This window comes from Miscanthus floridulus, chromosome 14, assembly GCF_019320115.1.
Source record: "Miscanthus floridulus cultivar M001 chromosome 14, ASM1932011v1, whole genome shotgun sequence".
NCBI classification, from domain to species: Eukaryota; Viridiplantae; Streptophyta; class Magnoliopsida; order Poales; family Poaceae; genus Miscanthus; species Miscanthus floridulus.
Window position 1 is genome coordinate 71,580,753 of NC_089593.1, and position 18,821 is coordinate 71,599,573.

At 38.6% G+C, this 18,821-nt stretch overlaps 1 protein-coding gene across 1 annotated transcript; it reads left to right on the forward strand.

Annotated features, from left to right (window-relative positions):
• The first annotated feature begins 1,636 nt into the window (after positions 1-1,636).
• LOC136503710 (achilleol B synthase-like) lies at positions 1,637-17,093 on the forward strand. The gene is made up of 10 exons (XM_066498703.1): positions 1,637-1,660; positions 1,768-1,890; positions 5,150-5,248; positions 6,227-6,283; positions 12,852-12,898; positions 12,991-13,134; positions 13,226-13,403; positions 14,733-14,807; positions 15,127-15,210; positions 16,717-17,093. Exons 1-10 carry the CDS (start codon positions 1,637-1,639, stop codon positions 16,822-16,824), a joined length of 939 nt encoding a protein of 312 aa, XP_066354800.1. The 3' UTR covers positions 16,825-17,093.
• Positions 17,094-18,821: the final 1,728 nt, after the last annotated feature.

Genomic DNA, 18,821 nt, shown 5'->3' on the forward strand with positions numbered 1-18,821 from the left:
CTTTGATTCTATGGCTAACATCTTCATCAATATCCCCGTCCCTCTATAGCATTGATCCTAAATATCGAAAGATATCCTTCCTAGGCACTGCTTGACCTTCCAAACTAACATCTTCCTCCTCCCGAGTAGTAGTGCCGAAGTCACATCTCATATACTCAGTTTTAGTTCTACTAAGTCTAAAACCTTTGGACTCCAAAGTCTCCCGCCATAACTCCAGTTTCTGATTCACTCCTGTCCGGCTTTCATCAACTAGCACTACATCGTCCGCGAAAAGCATACACCAAGGGATGTCCCCTTGTATGTCCCTTGTGACCTCATCCATCACTAAAGCAAACAAATAAGGGCTCAAAGCTGACCCTTGATGTAGTCCTATCCTAATCGGGAAGTCATCCGTGTCCCCATCACTTGTTCAAACTCTAGTCACAACATTGCTGTACATGTCCTTAATGAGCCCGACGTACTTCGTTGGGACTTTATGTTTGTCCAAAGCCCACCACATAACATTCCTTGGTATTTTATCATAAGTCTTCTCCAAGTCAATAAAAACCATGTGTAGGTCCTTCTTCTTCTCCCTATACCGCTCCATAACTTGTCTTATTAAGAAAATGGCTTCCATGGTTGACCTTCCGGGCATGAAACCAAATTGGTTCATAGAGACCCGCGTTATTGCTCTCAAGCGATGCTCGATAACTCTCTCCCATAGCTTCATAGTATGGCTCATCAACTTAATTCCCCGGTAATTTGTACAACTTTGAATATCCCCTTTATTCTTGTAGATCGGTACCAATATACTTCTCCTCCACTCATCAGGCATCTTGTTCGATCGAAAAATATGGTTGAACAGCTTAGTTAACCATACTACAGCTATGTCCCTGAGGCATCTCCACACCTCGATTGGGATACCATCCGGTCCCATCGCCTTACCTCCTTTCATCCTTTTCAACGCCTCTCTGACCTCAGATTCTTGGATTCTCCGCACAAAGCGCCTATTGGTGTCATCAAAAGAGTCATCCAACTGAAAGGTTGTGTCCATATTCTCACCATTGAACAATTTGTCAAAATACTCTTGCCATCGATGTCGGATCTCATCCTCCTTTACCAAGAGATGCTCCCTTTCATCCTTAATGCACTTAACTTGGTTGAAGTCCCGTGTCTTTCTCTCACGAACCCTAGCCATCCTATAAATGTCCTTCTCTCCTTCCTTCGTACTCAAATGTTGGTAAAGATCCTCGTACGCTCTACCCTTTGCCACACTTACAGCTCGCTTTGCAGTCTTCTTTGCCACCTTATACTTCTCTATGTTGTCCACACTCCTGTTATGGTACAAGCGTCTATAGCATTCTTTCTTCTCCTTAATAGCCCTTTGGACTTCCTCGTCCTGTAAATGGTCTTGGATGGCAGAAAAAAAATAATTTATTTAGATTGCTTAATAATTTCTTACTTTTTTCTCTAGATTTATTCCTCATCGTGGAAGATGTTGTATTACTTGTATTCAGGAGTTCTTTAATAAAACTTTGATGTGCCATTCTGATTGTAGATATACAATGGCACCCATAACTGGGAGTTAGCACTTATAATCCAGGCCTTGTTATCATCAGATGCTGCCAATGAATATGGTCCAACCATTGAGAGGGCTATGGGATACATAAAGAGTGCACAAGTCTGTTGCTTACCACATCTTCTCGGTTTATCCTAGAAAATAACAATTAATTAGATACAAAATTATTTTTTTCTTCATGGATATTTATACTGTTCTTTAACAAACAGGTTACTACAAACCCTCCAGGGAACCCAAGTTATTGGTTCCGGCATAGATCAAAAGGATCATGGCCACTTTCAACTGTAGACAATGGCTGGGCTTCATCGGACACTGGTGCCGAAGCAACTAAGGTCAGCACAAAAAGCTTAATTATAGTTTAGTATTTTGTTTTGATATAGATATAGATAGATAGAGAGATAGAGAGAGAAGGAGAGGTTGCCAACCCACGCCATTCAATTCTCCTGGTGGTACGTAGTTGTAACACAATGCGTCTAAAATATGCTTATATGGCCCAGCTTCCGCACGTAGAATGGGCCTGCATACCGTAGCACCTCTCTTACACTTTTGTCCTCGTTTTGCATAAAAAGGTTAATCTGAATATGCTATGTTTGGAATGACAAGGATTATAAGCTGGACCTCACCTTCCTGAACTTCCAAGGTGGTACTAAACCCACCAACTACAACTCCTCATGTGCCATGGGCCAACTTCACAACTACTACAAGCTTCTAATGGACAGTGGTGTTACATTCACCCCCTTTAAGGGTTGACGCCCTTGGCAGCTCACCACATACGTAGCAGATTTTTAGGACCACCTGTTATACACCCCTCCACGGGCACATGCACTAAGGGTTGATGCTCTGATAACATCTGTTCCTGTGTCTAAAATCTTCTTATATGGCCTAGTTCCGCATGTGGAATAGGTGCGTAGCACCTCTCTTGCACTTTCGTCCTCGCTTCGTATAAAAGGGTTAACCTGGATGCACTATATTTAGAACGACAGGGATTATAAGCTGAAATGACAAGGATTATAAGCTGGCCCTTACCCTCCTAAACTTTCAAGATATACTAAATTCACTAACACTATAGGTTCTCATGTGCCACATGGGCCATGCATGAGCTAACAACACAACTACTATAGGGTAGTAATGGACCAGGGTGTCGCTGTAGTGCTTCACGCCTTCTGCTTTGGGTACTAAGGACTGAAGCCAGTGTGGCAGTGACAGGGCCATCTTCATCTTGTTGCATTGTGTTGGTGGCCACGACGAGTCGACGAAGGTCAACAGCCTTGTGCGATGCCATGTCGGACCGATGCTTGCCGGATTGGCGTGTTGCATGGCAATCGTATGCGGGTACACGACTAACATGTCGCTGCTCTCCGGCCTACTTGCTCCTAGCAAGGAGTGTACTAGTACATGGCAGGCATCCAGTCATCCACTGCCTCCATGGGCCTTTCTGGATTCCTAGTCTCACGTCCACCTCTTTGTTCGAGCTGGGCCGCAGGTACTCTTGCCGGAAAAAAAAGAATACAATTATAAGTTACGGTACCAGTTAGAGTGGTTCAGATTTGATCAAGTTTCTAATGATAATATCTATATTTATGGCTTTAAATCAATTTATTATAAAAATATATTTTAGAATTAATCTAATAATATTTATTTGATATGATAAATATTAATATTTTTTATCTATAATATAATTGATTAAAATTAAGATACTATGATATGACGTTACATTCATTCTGGGGATGGAGGGAGAACTGCCAAGCTCTTTGCTTTGTCCTCGTCCCATGTTGCTTGGTTGTGCGTGGCTGCTAATTTCTGCAGCCTTCCCTATGCATTGGAAGGCCCGATCGGTTGGAAGGCGTCGAACAAGTGGCAACATGACTGCCAGTTCCTGCAGACTAATGTGGGCGGTCATCATCTACCACGTTCGACTGAATAATAGCTCAGTTTATTGTTTTTTGGTTGTTCTGAAGGGTATAGCCATGAGGGTGGGCCAATATATATATGTTTCTTCTCTTGTCCAAGACGGCTTAGCGAGACCTATATATCTTGTCTTGGATCTCTCTCGTTCTGTTCGTGACAAGAGTAGTGGCGAACGAACGGCCAGGGTGTGCCCAGTTGTCATGCACCCTAGTTTGATGAAGACATACGTTGAGATCACAGACATTCAGCACTAATTGGGCAAGCAGAGATTTAGTGGTGTGGAATTTGGTGGTCAGCAACTTGCGTTTTCAAGACTGCGCATGGCCATATGCCCGTCTCGACTGTTTGCCTGGACGTTTTTGCCGTGTTCGTATGAGCTCGGCCAGGGTAGGTAGAGGCTGGTCTAGTAGGTGCTGTTTGCTGCGTTTGGTTGTTTTTCCCAGCAGAGCCAGACTAGACAGGGATCTTACTTGTTTGCCTGTACAGCGGTATGACCTTGGAGTAGGATGTGGTACCCAATTCTTTCCCTTCTCTTCTTGCAGACATTTCTACGAACAGGTTGAAGGGCAACCACCTGCTCGTCCATGTCGTTGGCCGCGGCGCTCGTCTTCGCGCCTATCTCACTGTCGACCCCTGTGCGGCGCCGCCGCCTGCTATGGCCAACGGCCACCCTCGGTGCAGGCCGAGCCGGCAGCCTCAGTGCAGCCCGCGCGCCACCACCGGCCGGCCGACCCCTGGTCGAGGCTCTCCTCTCCTCCAGTGCGCAGTAGCAGCAGAGGCGGCGTCGAGGAGAAGTGGGCATAGCGAGAAGCGCTTCGAGCAAGGCGCACGATGACGGAAGGGCGGGCACGGCAGGTGCGCTTCGTGAAGAAGAGAGCCAGACCCAGAAAAAACGAAGCCCACTTTGGTTTCCCCGCAGCCTGGCTCTAGTCTGCTTTAAAAAGCGTGCGAGTCTGCCCATGGTCATGGAGCGTCCAGGGAAACAAACAAGTCGACCGGGCAAACAAACATGCCCTAGATCTTTGTGTTGTTTCTACTTTGGAGAGCTTATGTGTTTCTAGTTGTCTCTCTCTCTCTGCAATCTTTGCTTGGGATGCCATGCTGAGTCCAAAACTATAGCAACCATGTAATATCTGTTGTTTAGAATTAATGGATGGAAAAGGTGGCGTCATGTTTCCCTTGAGTTGCTAAAAATAAAATACCTCCACAGTCCCCGCCCTATAAATATGTACGGCAGCCGATTGAGACAACCAGTTAATCAAAGACACAGTTACTACAACATTTTTCCATTTGCAAAACCTAGTCTCAATTCAAATTTCTATCATCTCTCTGTCTCGACAATGACTTGAGAAGTTCTAAGTGGCATTGCCGACTTTAGAGCAACCCTTGGTGTGCGCTAACCTCGACGCGTTCCACCCGGCCAAGCATCGCTAGATTTTTATGGTTCCGTAGGAAATTTGGGTCGACCGGTCTCTAGAACCAAGTGATCTTGTTTTTGCTGGCAGAGCCACGAGTTCATCTTTTTATGATCTACATGTTCTAGTGTTTTGTTTTGTGGTTATCCTTTGAGGGAACACTAAAACAAAAACATAAAGCAAACGAAACATAGAACGAAATTCACAGTTTATATACACCACCATATATATACATGACTTGACAAATTTGTTTCTTGTCTTGAAATAGGCAATGCTGTTGCTCTCCAAGGTATATCCCAATCTCGTTGAAAATTCAAACGGAGATGGATGGATGTTTAATGCTGTTGATTGCCTACTTTCATTTATGGTATGATTCTATAAAGCATTTATTTAGACTGAAATATTTCTTTGTCAAGATCATACAAAAAAAATACTGATCGAGTCTTGCTTCAACCCCATGGTAAGTGAACACATTAGAATATTTTTTTATTGGTAATCGATATTTGTTAAGGATATGAATGTTGACACATAACCAAATCTTCTATCCATATTATTTATGCCGTGCTAACTGTAAGGATACGTTAGCAAAGGAATATGAAAACAGATAAATATTTTTATCTACCAGGGTGAACTGTTAGACATGCATAAGTCATATCCCCATTTGAAACAAAATATCTACCATTCTCATGGGCATCAAAATTTTCTCCTCTATCACAACTTTGTTTAAGTTTATTTAACAAATCACAATCATATTGTTATCATGAAATGCCCTTAGAGTCATGAGAATGTTGTTTCCAACAAATCAGTACTTTCCGTGAATATGTACCTACCTATAATTTGATTCGCAATACTTATTTTGTCCGTGGGATCATGAAAGAAAAAGAATGTCATCCTCGGTTTGAACTAATTCAAACTTTTGTAAGTTTGACTGAATTTATAGCAAATAATATCAAGATCTGTATCTCCAAAGAGGTTTCTCGTGAAAATATGTTTGATTATCCATCTATAATACTCATTATGCATCATAAATATTACTAATTTTTTTATATATAATTGGTCATAGTTGCGATGGATTGACTCCTCGAAAACCAAGAATGACATTCTTTTTGGGAGCATATTATTACTAAAAATTCTTTATAAAATGTAGCTTTCATTTATTGCCTATTTTCATTTATAGTTGGACTTTACGCACATCAATCTATGGTTAGTTTGACTTCTCTATTAACACAATTTATATTCAGCTTATTTTGTGGATGAGACTTTAGGATTTAATACAATTACATTAGTAGTTTTATTTATTCGAATGCAATATTTCACTAATAAAAGGCTCTGTTTTCATCTACAGAACAAAGATGGTTCAGTTTGTACATTTGAATGCCAAAGAACTTATTCTTGGCTAGAGGTGAGTATGTTTTGCGAAGTTGCATGCTGTTGAAAAAACAAAAATAGGACTTTGTAAGAATGTTTACATCTATGTGCAATAATGAAAATCAGTAGCATATCATCTTCTTCTAAAATGTCTCCAAGTGAGAACATGGAGTTTATGAACAACTTGATTTGCTTATTGTTTTGGAAAGAAAAGTAGCACATAACCTCTTCAAAAACAAGATAAAAATATTTGATAGTTATTTTGCAATATTGGACTCGACCGGTTGGGAAAATCAACATAATGTTTTATCTCTAGAGCTCATCAATACACATTTTGATGCAAAAAAAACTTGGTAAGCAAACACCTGTAGGTCGGATCAAGCAGTTTATGAGCATCTGATAAATAATCCAAACTACCCAACAATATTGTTCATAAAAGTTGTCATTGCATTTTGATAGAGGTCTGGTCATGCCACTACTACAAAAAGCATATGTAGCAATGCCTCCTTTTTTCTTTGGGGTGGCTCAGTTTAAAACCGCCCCTACAAACGGTTCCCAAAACGGGGTTGCTAATATTTTTAGCCACCCCTAGAAATGGCCCGCACCGAATAGTAAAAATTATGTATTGAAATTTGAATTTTTCAAATATCCTCGGATGGAGAAATGCCGAAACAAAAGTTATAGATCTCAAAAAGTTATACAACTTTGTAGTTGATAACTTTTTCATTTGAACTCATGTTGTCAAGGAAAACTACGTTTGAATTTCTCATATTTGAATTTGAATTTTTCAAACGACCTTAGATGGAGAAACAACCAAAACAAGAGTTGTAGATCTCGAATAGTTATACAATTTTATAGTTGATGACTTTTTCATTTGAAATCATCTACCTAAGGAAAACTACTTTTGAGTTTTCTAAATTTAAAATTTGAATTTCAAACGACTTCGGATGGACAAACAAGAAAGTTGTAGATCTCGAAAAGTTATACAACTTTGTAGTTGACAAGGTTTTCATTTGAAAGCATCTAGCTAAGGATAATTATGTCTAAATTTCCTACATTTAAAATTTGTATTTTTCGAATGACATCGGATGGAGAAACGACCAAAACTAAAGTTGTAGATCCCAAAAAGGTATACAACTTTGTAGTTGATGATATTTTCATTTAAATTCGTTTAGAGTCTCAAACACTCATTTTGAATTCGGTTGAGTATAATATGAGGAGAAAGAATATCTGGTATAGACATAAGTGAGTGTGAGGTGCAGTGGTTAGAGGAGTAATGTGCGAGGCGGGAGGTCGCGGGTTCGATCCCTGGCGGCCACAAAAAATCATGCAACTTATGACTTGCGATGGCGCGGGAGTGTGGCTGCCCGGTGTGGTCTTGATTTTTTTTAAAAAATGGATTTGTAAGGGTGGCTCGTTTTTCAGCCACCCCTACAAACCGATTTGTAAGGGTGGCTGGCCAACCACTCGTTTTTTAGCCACCCCTACAAACCGATTTGTAAGGGTGGCTGGCCAACCACCACCGATGGTGGGTAGGGGCGGTTGGCCTAACCGCCCCTACAAACCATCTAGAACTGCCCCTGCAGTGCCTCCCTGGCGTAGTGTGCCATTCTAGATTATGTCTTATTAAAACCAAGATTACATAAAAAATACTTCCTCCAATAATTGTAAACATAAGTCCATCTAGGTTTATCTTAAGTTAAACTCTTTTAGAACTGACTATAGATATTTAAAATTTTACATAGATTAACATACATGTGATTGGTAGTAAATTCATTAAGAAAAATACTTTCATTAATATGCATCTCTATTCTATCATATTTTTATATATATTCTTAATCAAAGTTTGAAATTTTGAGTTAGGAGATACCTAGATGGAATTATATTTGTGAATGTAGGAAACAATAGGAAGGTTGATTATGATATTCTTGTTACCTTCCTAAATTTCAAATTTACGAAGATCAATTTTACAATGCTAGCAAAATTGTCATCCCAACTTAAAGGTGCATTCATAAACAAAAAGAAAATGATCATTGATTGAGATAAATATTTTGTAACTAGTGAAATGTCTCTGTATTTCTATTGGCAAACAAAATCATTTGTATTAGTCAAAATTGTTCGGATCACAATTTTACATCTAATTGTGAAATGTCGATAACTTTTGCAATAAGAAATTTAGCAATTATTTGTTCTTCTATCTGAACAATACTAAATTACATTTATTTTGCTTAGTAAGTGATTTCAAATTGAGAATGAACGGGCCATCAATCAAAAGTAGTAGTGAAGGGCCTGAGTCAAGGAAATTTGTGGAACATTTATATGTGTTAGCATTGGACTCAAAGGATACATTATTTTTCAACATTTTGTTGACACATAAATGTGACAAACACTGAGAACTGAACGTGCATCTGCAATGGCGAATTTTGTGTCCTTTCTTTAGAAACTAGATGGTTCTAGTTTTAGGAAACCCGATGGTCTAGTATTCTTGGTTTAGCTGGGGATGGGTGTATCATTATTTTATTGCAAAGAACAACAAGTTATATAGAAAACAAGCAAATGATACCTACCATACTTACATAATATATGAAAGCCTAATTCCCCAAGTAAACTAGCAAAGACCATTCACTACCAAAATGGTGAAGTTCTCCTAGTGTTTTTAAGTAGTAGTAAAACACTACCACTAGTCATAGCACATGGTAATCCTCACTAGGAGGCATTTGGTAGAGAAAGTTTATACTAAATGTTGAATGCTAAAACACTAGGAGAACACCACATCACTAGGAGAAGTTTTAAATTCTGGTTGTGATTAAAGCTCTCGCCCGGGAGGCTAGACACAAAGCAACATATGTGCACCGTCTATGGTAATTTATGATTACGAAAACGGTTTGAACAAATGTTTTCGGTTGCGGGACTACTCAACTTGAGAGATCAAACTAACTTGGGTTTTACAGTTGAGGGATACACCCAAACCAATGATTTAATGGTTGAGGGAGAGAACGAACCTGGGTTTTAGTGTGTTGGGGGTTTAGTGTTTAGGTTATGAGTTTTAGAGTTAGGGTTTGCAGTTTAGGGATTAGGGTTTAGCAAGGTTGTGATTTTTGGGCTGGGAGTTTGCACTAATACAGAGACGGGCTTTACTCCCGGTGGGGAACCCCCTCTAGTCCCGGTTCCCCACCCAGGTGTAAGCATCCGGGACTAAAGGGGGTCCTTTAGTCCTGGGTTAGGAACCGGGACTAAAGGGGGTAACACCAACCGGGACTAAAGGTCCTCCCAGCTTTAAAAAAATAATGCCTCCCACCGCTACGTCCCGTGAGATTCGAACCCAAGACCTCATGCATTGCCTCACGCGTAGCTTACCACCCCACCTACACAACACATCTAACAATTGATGGGATGCTTCTCTTTTGAACTAACCTATTGGGAGACCTTTAGTCCCGGTTGGTGTTACCAACCGGGACTAAATGGTCCTTTAGTTCGGGTTGGTGTTATCAACCGGGACTAAAGGATCGGTTGGTGTTACCAACCGGGACTAAAGGTTGAGGACTTTTAGTCCCGGTTGGTGGCTCCAACCGGGATTAAAGGTCCACCTTTAGTCCCGGTTGGTGTCTCCAACAGGGACTAAAGGTCCCCTGCCACTGTGCCGAGCGCAGTAGCCGTTGGGCAGGGACCTTTAGTCCCGGTTGGAGACACCAACCGGGACTAAAGGTCTCTCTAGTCCCGGGAGCAAAAAATGCCGGGACTAGAGCCCATTTTAGCCTCGGATGAAAGGTCTGTTCTCTACTAGTGTTGGAGTTTTGGTTTGGTGTCTTCATAATAACTAATTTACTATTGCAACTTATTGGTACTAAAACACTTTTTAGTTTATGATAATTTGGGTTATGAAATTCCTTTGATTTATTGTTGCAACTTATGCTACAAAAAAATAATCAATATAGATTATTCCAAATAGCATTTAATGTTACTTGTCAACTTTAAACTACACACGTGGACCTAGCCGTGCACATTGTAATGAATAGATTAATATTTCTTTATAATAACAAATTTACAAATGCATCATGAGTGATTAAACTTGTTTGTATTTATACTATTACTACTAGTAGAAAATGGTATATTACTCCTGAACTCCACCATATGCACATGCACCTACCCTTGCACGTTGCGTTGAAATACCATTACATCTTCACAGAAAAATTTACTAGCAAATTTTTTCAAAAAAAATCCTTTAAATTTATAATATTGTTCCTTATAATATGTGATATTACTTAAGTGCTCCTTAAATCCAGCCCATACACATGCACCTTGCCTTGTACATCATAAATTAATCACAATAATTAATGTACTACTATAACATCTGCTTCTAAAACACCTTTTAATTTATAATATTTTCCATGTAGTATGTGATACTGCACCTTAACTCTAACTTTTCATATGCACCCTGCCTTGCACATTCCACCAAAAATACTATTACTACTCGGTTAAGGGTTTTAATATTTTGGTCTAGGGTTTTGGGTTCAAGTTCATAGTTTTGCATGTTGGGTTTAGGGTTTAAAGTCTTGTATTTAAATTGTGCGGTTCACGGTTTAGAGTTTATGGTTTACGGTGGTGTTTTGGAATTAGTGTTTAGAGTTTATTCAGGGTTCTAAGTATGGTATTGGAGTCTAGTGTGGTAATGTTTTGTGGTTTCAAGTTTGGTATTTGGATTCTACGGTTTATTGTTTAGAGTTTAGGTGGCACATATCGCAGTAGTAAATATTTTCAACATAAAATATTGGTGGCATGTAGCTATGTGAATTATAGATAATATAGTAGAGAAAATTAGTTATTATAATGCCAATAGTAAAATTATAAATGACAAGAGTAATTTTAAAAGTGTAAATGACCAAAACCAATGAAAATTGCATATATAAGTGAGTTGCAACATCACTACCTTAAACACAATTATCTATTAGTTCAAAATATTAAATTTTTATCAACTAACTGTAAGAAAATAAACTATAATGACTAAGCCATCTTATGATTACTACTACCTCTATCACCCAAGATTCTTTGGAACACATACTACACTAATTATTTTCCAACATAGTGATAAATTCCCATTTTTAAGAATCTACAACTACTATTCATATTTCAGTTAAATTTCTCCAACATTTCTCCTCAAACATATTATTTTCATTCAAATAAAACATCATCAAATTATGAGAAAAATATTTCTAGAGAACAGAACTCTATACAACTGAACTCCCTTATTTATTTGCTTTGCATATAATATAATTCATTTCTCTTCTAATCATGGAATATTCCTTTTTCATTACATTAAAAACTCTAGAAAGTATTATTTTCCATCATATTTTTTTTTTGCCAGACACATGGCCATGACAGTATTAGGAATTTTCAACAAATGACAATGAACAAATCACACATCTAATCTTTAAATGGATCATGGAATTTACTACCATAAATCTCTTGCACACCTGATTGTCATTTAGCTTTGCAACAATATTAAATGATTCAACATTACTAGAATCTTCCTTATTAACACCACTCACATTTCCATGCCACCATGTATCTTGAAACAACTAATGAAATAATGGGTGCAAGTTTGACCTAGCTTCCTTTGCCTTGGAATCTCATTTTAAGGTTCCATGCATACATTTCTCCCTGAAGTCTTTCCCATTCTATCCTGCATTCATGCATGCCATAATTGAGCCCTCGAATTCCTCGCTGATTGCTTGCACACATGTCCCACTTTGGAGTGATCCAAACTTAGGTGCTGAACTTGCTCAAACTATAATAAGTTACTCAAACGTAATCAGTTACAAATGCACACCTCTAGCAAACTCAAAGTTACTACTCCAAAATCAAAGATTATGGTTGTCTATAACATAGCTTCATTGTTAAAAACACTAGATAAAAATCATGGTTTGAGATGAAAAAATTGTCAGGATGAATCCAATCCAATGATAAATTGTTTTGAGGCACAATGTGATCAAATTTCACTGCTTGGAGATTCAAATGCCATAAGATTTCTTGTGTTAAGGAAAGAAGAAGGGTTGCCACCAGAATTTACTACTTGGCGATACAAACCAGTGGATTTACTCCATATGTGATGATTTACAGCTGCCCATATAGGTTTATACAGTTGTAGAGGTTAATTTTTACGGTTGTGAGATGAGTGACTTTATGGATGGGGATGCTGAGGTGGTATATAGCTATATATGAACATAGTTATATGAATATAGGCCACTGGTGAATTCAGAAGTTAATTGGGACATCATGAAAAGGTGAAACATATATTCAGACTAGGGGTAATATTAATGGATCACAATTTTACTAGGTCAATGGGTATTGTTGCTTAGCAAAAAAATTATTTTGTTACTCTATCACCTTATTTTATGGAGTCCATATATAGCACAAGTTATCAATAAAACCACAACGTATAGCATTGTTAATAAATATTCAAAATTATCACGATGTTAGCCACTAATAACGATATTGAAAATAACAAAGAAAAAATACTTTTTTTTGAAATAGTAATGAGTACTTTATATATTCTGATAATATAGCTCCATGTAGACTGACATTTGTTTCATTTGGCATCCTAGATTCTGAATCCTTTGGAGAGTTTTCGAAATATTGTCGCCGATTACCCGTAAGAACAATGATGACTCTTCTAAATATGAATCTCATGTTACCATTTCAATTTGTTTTGAAAACTATATCACTCAATTCATCCATTGGCAGAACGGTTGAATGCACATCCTCAGTGTTGCAGGCTTTGAAATTATTTGGGGATTTTAATTCAGAGTACCGCAGCAATGAAATAAAAGAAAATGTTAACAAAGCTGCCATATTTATTGAGAGCAATCAAAACAAGGATGGATCCTGGTTTGTATGAAAGCATCTTCTATTTTGTATGAATTATCTTTTTTTTTTTGCTCTATGTCTAATAATGACTAAATAAACAATTACCTGCAAGGTACGGCACTTGGGGAATATGTTTTGTCGATGGGACCCTCTATGCGATAAAAGGCTTAGTTGCTGCTGGAAGAAATTATGAGAACAATATTTGCATTAGGAAAGCATGTAATTTTTTGCTCTCAATACAACTCAAAACTGGTGGCTGGGCAGAGAGCTATCATTCCTGTGAAAGACAGGTGAAGAACAATATTTCATTTTACATAGATCTTGTCATCAGTTACTTAGCAACAGCCATGAACTCATATGTATAGAGAGCACCCTATCAAAGAAAGAGCCTAAGACATATGCGTGTCTATTCACAAAGTTTTGGTTTCAACATGCATAGACATATATTCATTTCGTTAGTACAAATTACAAAAAGATGAGTACCCAATTGTCATTAGGTCTGTTTGGAGACGTGTCACACACACACACACACCGCATGGGAAAGGTCCAACTAGGAATGGGTGGGCCGAGCCTGCTGAGGAAGAGACTCAAACTGGACGAGGTACATGGACTACTTCGAAGACAAGATATCGACTAGATAGCCTTGGGAGCCAAGAAAATTGTATTGGTCCACTCAATCCGATAGGATTTTCCTTAACAAACTAGGAAACCATATGTTGTTGATGGAGAACAACTTAAATACAAACCATTTTAACTGAATTAACTAAAAACAAACAGTAAAATAGGAAGCAATGAGATGAGAATCTGTGCGAAACCAGCCTTCTGTTGTTTCGCACGCGTATGTAGAAACGGTGAAACCTTTTGGTTACAAATCACTTGCTGGAAAGACCATTTGGAAGTGATTCAGCTGATTCTCACCAGAAACTAAAAAGTTTCTTCTATCCAAAAGCACCCTAAATATGTCTCGTGTTTTACCCCTCTGATTCCTTGCACACAAAAAATTGATCTACTTGTCGGACAGAAAATCCTATAACACACGCGCACGCACACACACAGAGACACACACACGAGCCAGCCACAATAAATTATTCTATAGCCACTTTGAGTTACCATAAAAGACTGTACTAATTAACAAGATTACTATAACTCCTCCTAAATGATTTACTATAGTATATGCTAAATATCACCATGAGTTATAGTAACACATGTATTGTAAATATGTAGTCACATTATCGTAAAACTAGTATTCCCTCCGTTCTAATTTATAAGTCGCTTTGACCTTTTTAATACATCCATTTTGCTATGCATCTAGATATAATAATATGTCTAGATACATAGCTAAATTGACGAACCAAAAAAGTCAAAGCGACTTATAATTTGAAACGAAGGGAGTACAAACATTATCGTAAATTGAGGTGGCCATAGAATAAGTTATTCTATGGCCTGCAACAGATTAGCCTGAAAGAGTTCTAAGTGCTCCATCGAAGGCATTGAACTAAGTTACCTAGCATTTTCAAAGTTTGTTAACTCATTTACATGGTTTTTTCAAAATACTATCAATTTCCTTATAGCTAGTAGTGATCCTAATCCTAGAAAACACTTGTTTTGATGATGCGCAGGTCTATGTAGAGGGTCTGAGCACTCATGCTGTACAGACTGCTTGGGCGATGCTAGCTTTGATTTATGCTGGACAGGTTTTATTTCTTGATCACATATATGTCATTTAGTGCATAGGACTACTCCCTTGTTACAAAAACAATGCAATGTATTTATATGTAATCAATCATCACAACATTTACGAATTTGCAAATACCTCGATGTGTTAGGTTCATCTCCTCAAAAATATTTTCGTAATGATATTGGTTTACTAGATTCATCAAATAAAAATATGTTTGTGTTTTATATCATCTTGGTATCCGAAGCATCACTGTCGACTACTAGTTGGAGTACCATTAATTATTTATAAATACATGTTGATTGCATCCACCTTTCTATTCTAATTTGTACAATTAGATGGAAAGGGACCCAACGCCATTACATCGAGCAGCAAAAGTATTGATTAATATGCAACTGGAGACAGGAGACTATCCTCAACAAGTGAGTTTTCCAAACATTGTTACGATGCAAAAGAAAAAATGTACTCTCTCTCATCATAAATATAAGTCTGTTTTAGTTTTTCCTATGGTCAAAGTTTTCTAACTTTGACCAGCAATGCATAAAAGTTTGTATGATCATGATTGCAGAAATATTGCGCTGCTAAAATCATGTAATTTCACAATGTATAATGCTTTTCATTTAATGTTATTTATTTTTGTAGACATACTAGATGGACTTATATTTATGATCATCGGTAGTATGAGCAATCTATTTGTTATGTCTCAGCCCAACTATGTGCCCCTCTTGATTTTGAGTGAACTCTACATAGGACCTGTTTGGCAGGGCTCCAACTTTGAAAACACAGCTCCAGAGCAGGTGCTCCACCATGGAGCAGCTCTACGGTGGAGCTGAGCTCCCACCAAACCATCCAATAGAGCTCCAACTCTGCGATGGATTCATTTGTAATTTTTGAAACACAAATAGGGACTAAAATAAAAAAGCATCTCCTTCTTCCTCTAGCATGCGGCAGACCGAGGGAGGGGCCGTGCCCGAGGACGCCGGGGCTAGCGCGGCATGGGGAGGGGCACGGCCAGGCCCGAGGCTGCCACGACCGTCGCGAGGGCATGCGGCCGTGCCTGAGGCCGGCGCGACCGGTGTGAGCTCGGCGCTCGAGCGTGAGGTGGGGTGGGGTGGGGACGGGGTCGAGATGTAGGGTGCGAGGCGAGGCGGGGCTGGGTCGCCACAGCCAGCGCTACCGGCGGCATGGCTAGCGCGGCCGACGGCGGCCATGTCTGCCTGGGCGAGCATGCGCTGAGGGCGCAGGGATGGGGCGAGCGAGCGAGGTGTCGGAGGAAAAAAAAGAAAGAAGCACGGACTGTTCATTTTCCACTAATTAGTGGCAGTGGTAGGTAATTTCCAACAACTTCACAAAATTAGAGTTTTCAGAACACCCCTTGAGGTGATCCATGGATTTGGTGGATCTGGGATCTAGATCCATGTTTTTGGCAGATCTGGAGTTCGTGGAGCTGGGGCGATTGGCTGAAAAAATTGGGAGAGAGCTGTTTTTTAGGATCTGGAGCTGCGTGGAGCTCTGCCAAACACCCCCTTACTGATTCCCTATGTCCTAGACAAGGGGGTGTTTACTCTTATTTTGGTGATCCTATGCAGAAGCTAGGTATTTTCATGTTTATTATTCAATTATTCTACTATCACATTCCTATGTAATGGCCTCTTAGATAGCTGTATTGGTTAAGTTTCAATGATGGGTGCCTTTGAGATTTCAATCAATCGCATTGTGTGTTCTGCATATATATAGTAGACAGGTCATATATATAGTATGTTTAGCTAGTTAGTTCCTACATTGCATGTTCATAGTTTCATTTTGTGCCTATAACTTATTGGAGATATCTCGCCCTAGAATTATTACCTTGTAAGAGAAAAAAGTGTCGCCATTACATTTCCCATAACCTACCATCACTGACCATTTCTTTTGCATTTTGATTATAGGAACATGTTGGCAACACCAACTCCTCTGTTTACTTCAACTACCGTATTTTGTTCCCTGTTTGGGCTCTTGGAGAGTATCACCGCAAAGTACTTGCCAAGAGTAATTGAAGGGACCCCATGCAATGCAAAAATATCATATGTAGTATTATGTCACATATTAAAGGAAAATTATATTGGAATCAATAAAACCACTTGTATTTTCTATCATGAAATGTAATTGGGTAGCCACATACAAGATTGCAATGGGCCATGTAATCATGTATAAGTATTGATTATGACGTATGCATACTATTCTGAACACCCCGATCACAAATACGTAACAATTCGATTTGTGTACAATCAAATTATCTAGACTTTGAAATTTCAGAACAACATATATTTTATATACTTCATAAACATGGTGCCACATGCATGTAATACTTTGGCCCATTAGTGTCCTGGATTCGGGTCGTTATTATGGAAAAGTGTAAATATGCAGTAAATCCTAATAATCTATTAATTGCTTCATGGTTTCTGTTCCATGCATGTAGAATAAATTGATAGCCTTAAGACAGAGATTATATTATTAAGCACTGCATCCTTCATAAAAGCAGCAGGAACAATGTAACAACAACAACTGCAGGACTACTAAACAGTTAGGTGCTTCCAGTCTATAACTCTATATTGATTTCAGATTTTGGTCTCGTGCAACTCTTTGTCATGATTTGTATAGAGCAAACTCTGCTTCTAGCTTTCTTTTTCCAAGAACCGGCAATCACACATTAGTAGAGAGTTCATTTTTACGTGGCATCATAACCACACTACCTCTTTCTTTGTCAAACACTCAACCTATAAGTTCAAATTTGCATACAAATTACAAATCAAAGGCGACATCACCAGAATATTATCTCTTTCAATAAAGTATAATCTAGTAGATAAGCCATAAATATTGGCCATAAGATGGATGTCATGGGAAGTTTTAGGTTTAAAATGTTTTATGAACCCCACAACTGCCTACCATAACCATATGCCGTGATATTAGGTTAGGGCATGTTTGTTCTAGCTTTTTGTTGGCTTCTTCCAACCAGAAGCAAGAAACTGAAACAAACATCCTAGCTGTTTGAGCTAGATTTTGAAAACTTGTAAATCTAGCTTCTGAGGAAACATACTAAAAGCTAAAAACCACACTAAGAGGAACTTTTTTGGCTTCTGGGTGTGCTGAGAAGCTTTAAAAAATATTATAAAATTCAATAGCAAAAAGCTAGCAGCCAAAATCCCAAAGTTCGAAAGCCAGCTTCTAAGCCAAAAGCCCAAAAACTGTAGCTCAAACAAAAAGACCCTTAAGGTGCTAGCGGACTTTGCATGAGTAGGATAGCGGGCCAAATCCCATGGTAAAAGGGGTGACGGGTGCTTAGTTAAGTTAGGGTGGACTTGATTTTATAGAGGGTGTTCAATTGGCTAGCTAATGATGTCACTCGTGCTTTGTTTTCTTGTCCTTTCTCTATAATTTCTACTAGTATCTCATATAATTAAGAATTGGGTCTTTTTGCTATATCTTCATCTCTTTTGTTCTTTTTATTATTGCCTACTAAACATTTAGTTCATCCCCAAAGTATGCCATACAAATACCTAGTTAATTGTAAGAGTTTTGCTCCAGTAGACCTCCTAAAAAAGTTTGCACGAATCCCATTTGGATCCATTCATTTTGGAGGAATTGGAATCTACTTAATGGGCTAGGCTATTTGGCTTGGAATTTGACATTCTACAACTTTCCAAAGTTCACGTATAAGTCTGTCTCAAATTCATAGGGTGGGAGATGGAAGTTGATTCTGTAGATCACCAATGCTATGTTTCTACTCTGCAAATTATAGCACGTTCTTTGGCTCGCTCCCCTACAACAGAAATACAACACATAAGTATCTCCCTTGTATGGCCAATACTAGTATACAAATATATTCCACATACAACCATATTAACTTAATTAATTTGTACCTAAATTAATTGTTGGCCGCATGAGAATGATGGAATTAGCAAGAGATTGGAATATCCATATTGTGCTTTATTTTGGCTCAAGCGTCTACTATTAGCATTGAGTATCTTGAAACCATTTACATGATAGTTGAATG

Excerpts from the sequence above, each read along its gene's own strand:
- LOC136503710 (XM_066498703.1), top strand. The coding sequence starts at position 1,637 with ATGGGATACATAAAGAGTGCACAA. Across the intron at positions 6,284-12,851 it reads GAACTTATTCTTGGCTAGAG|ATTCTGAATCCTTTGGAGAG; the intron begins GTGAGTATGTTT and ends TTGGCATCCTAG. Across the intron at positions 12,899-12,990 it reads AATATTGTCGCCGATTACCC|AACGGTTGAATGCACATCCT; the intron begins GTAAGAACAATG and ends ATCCATTGGCAG.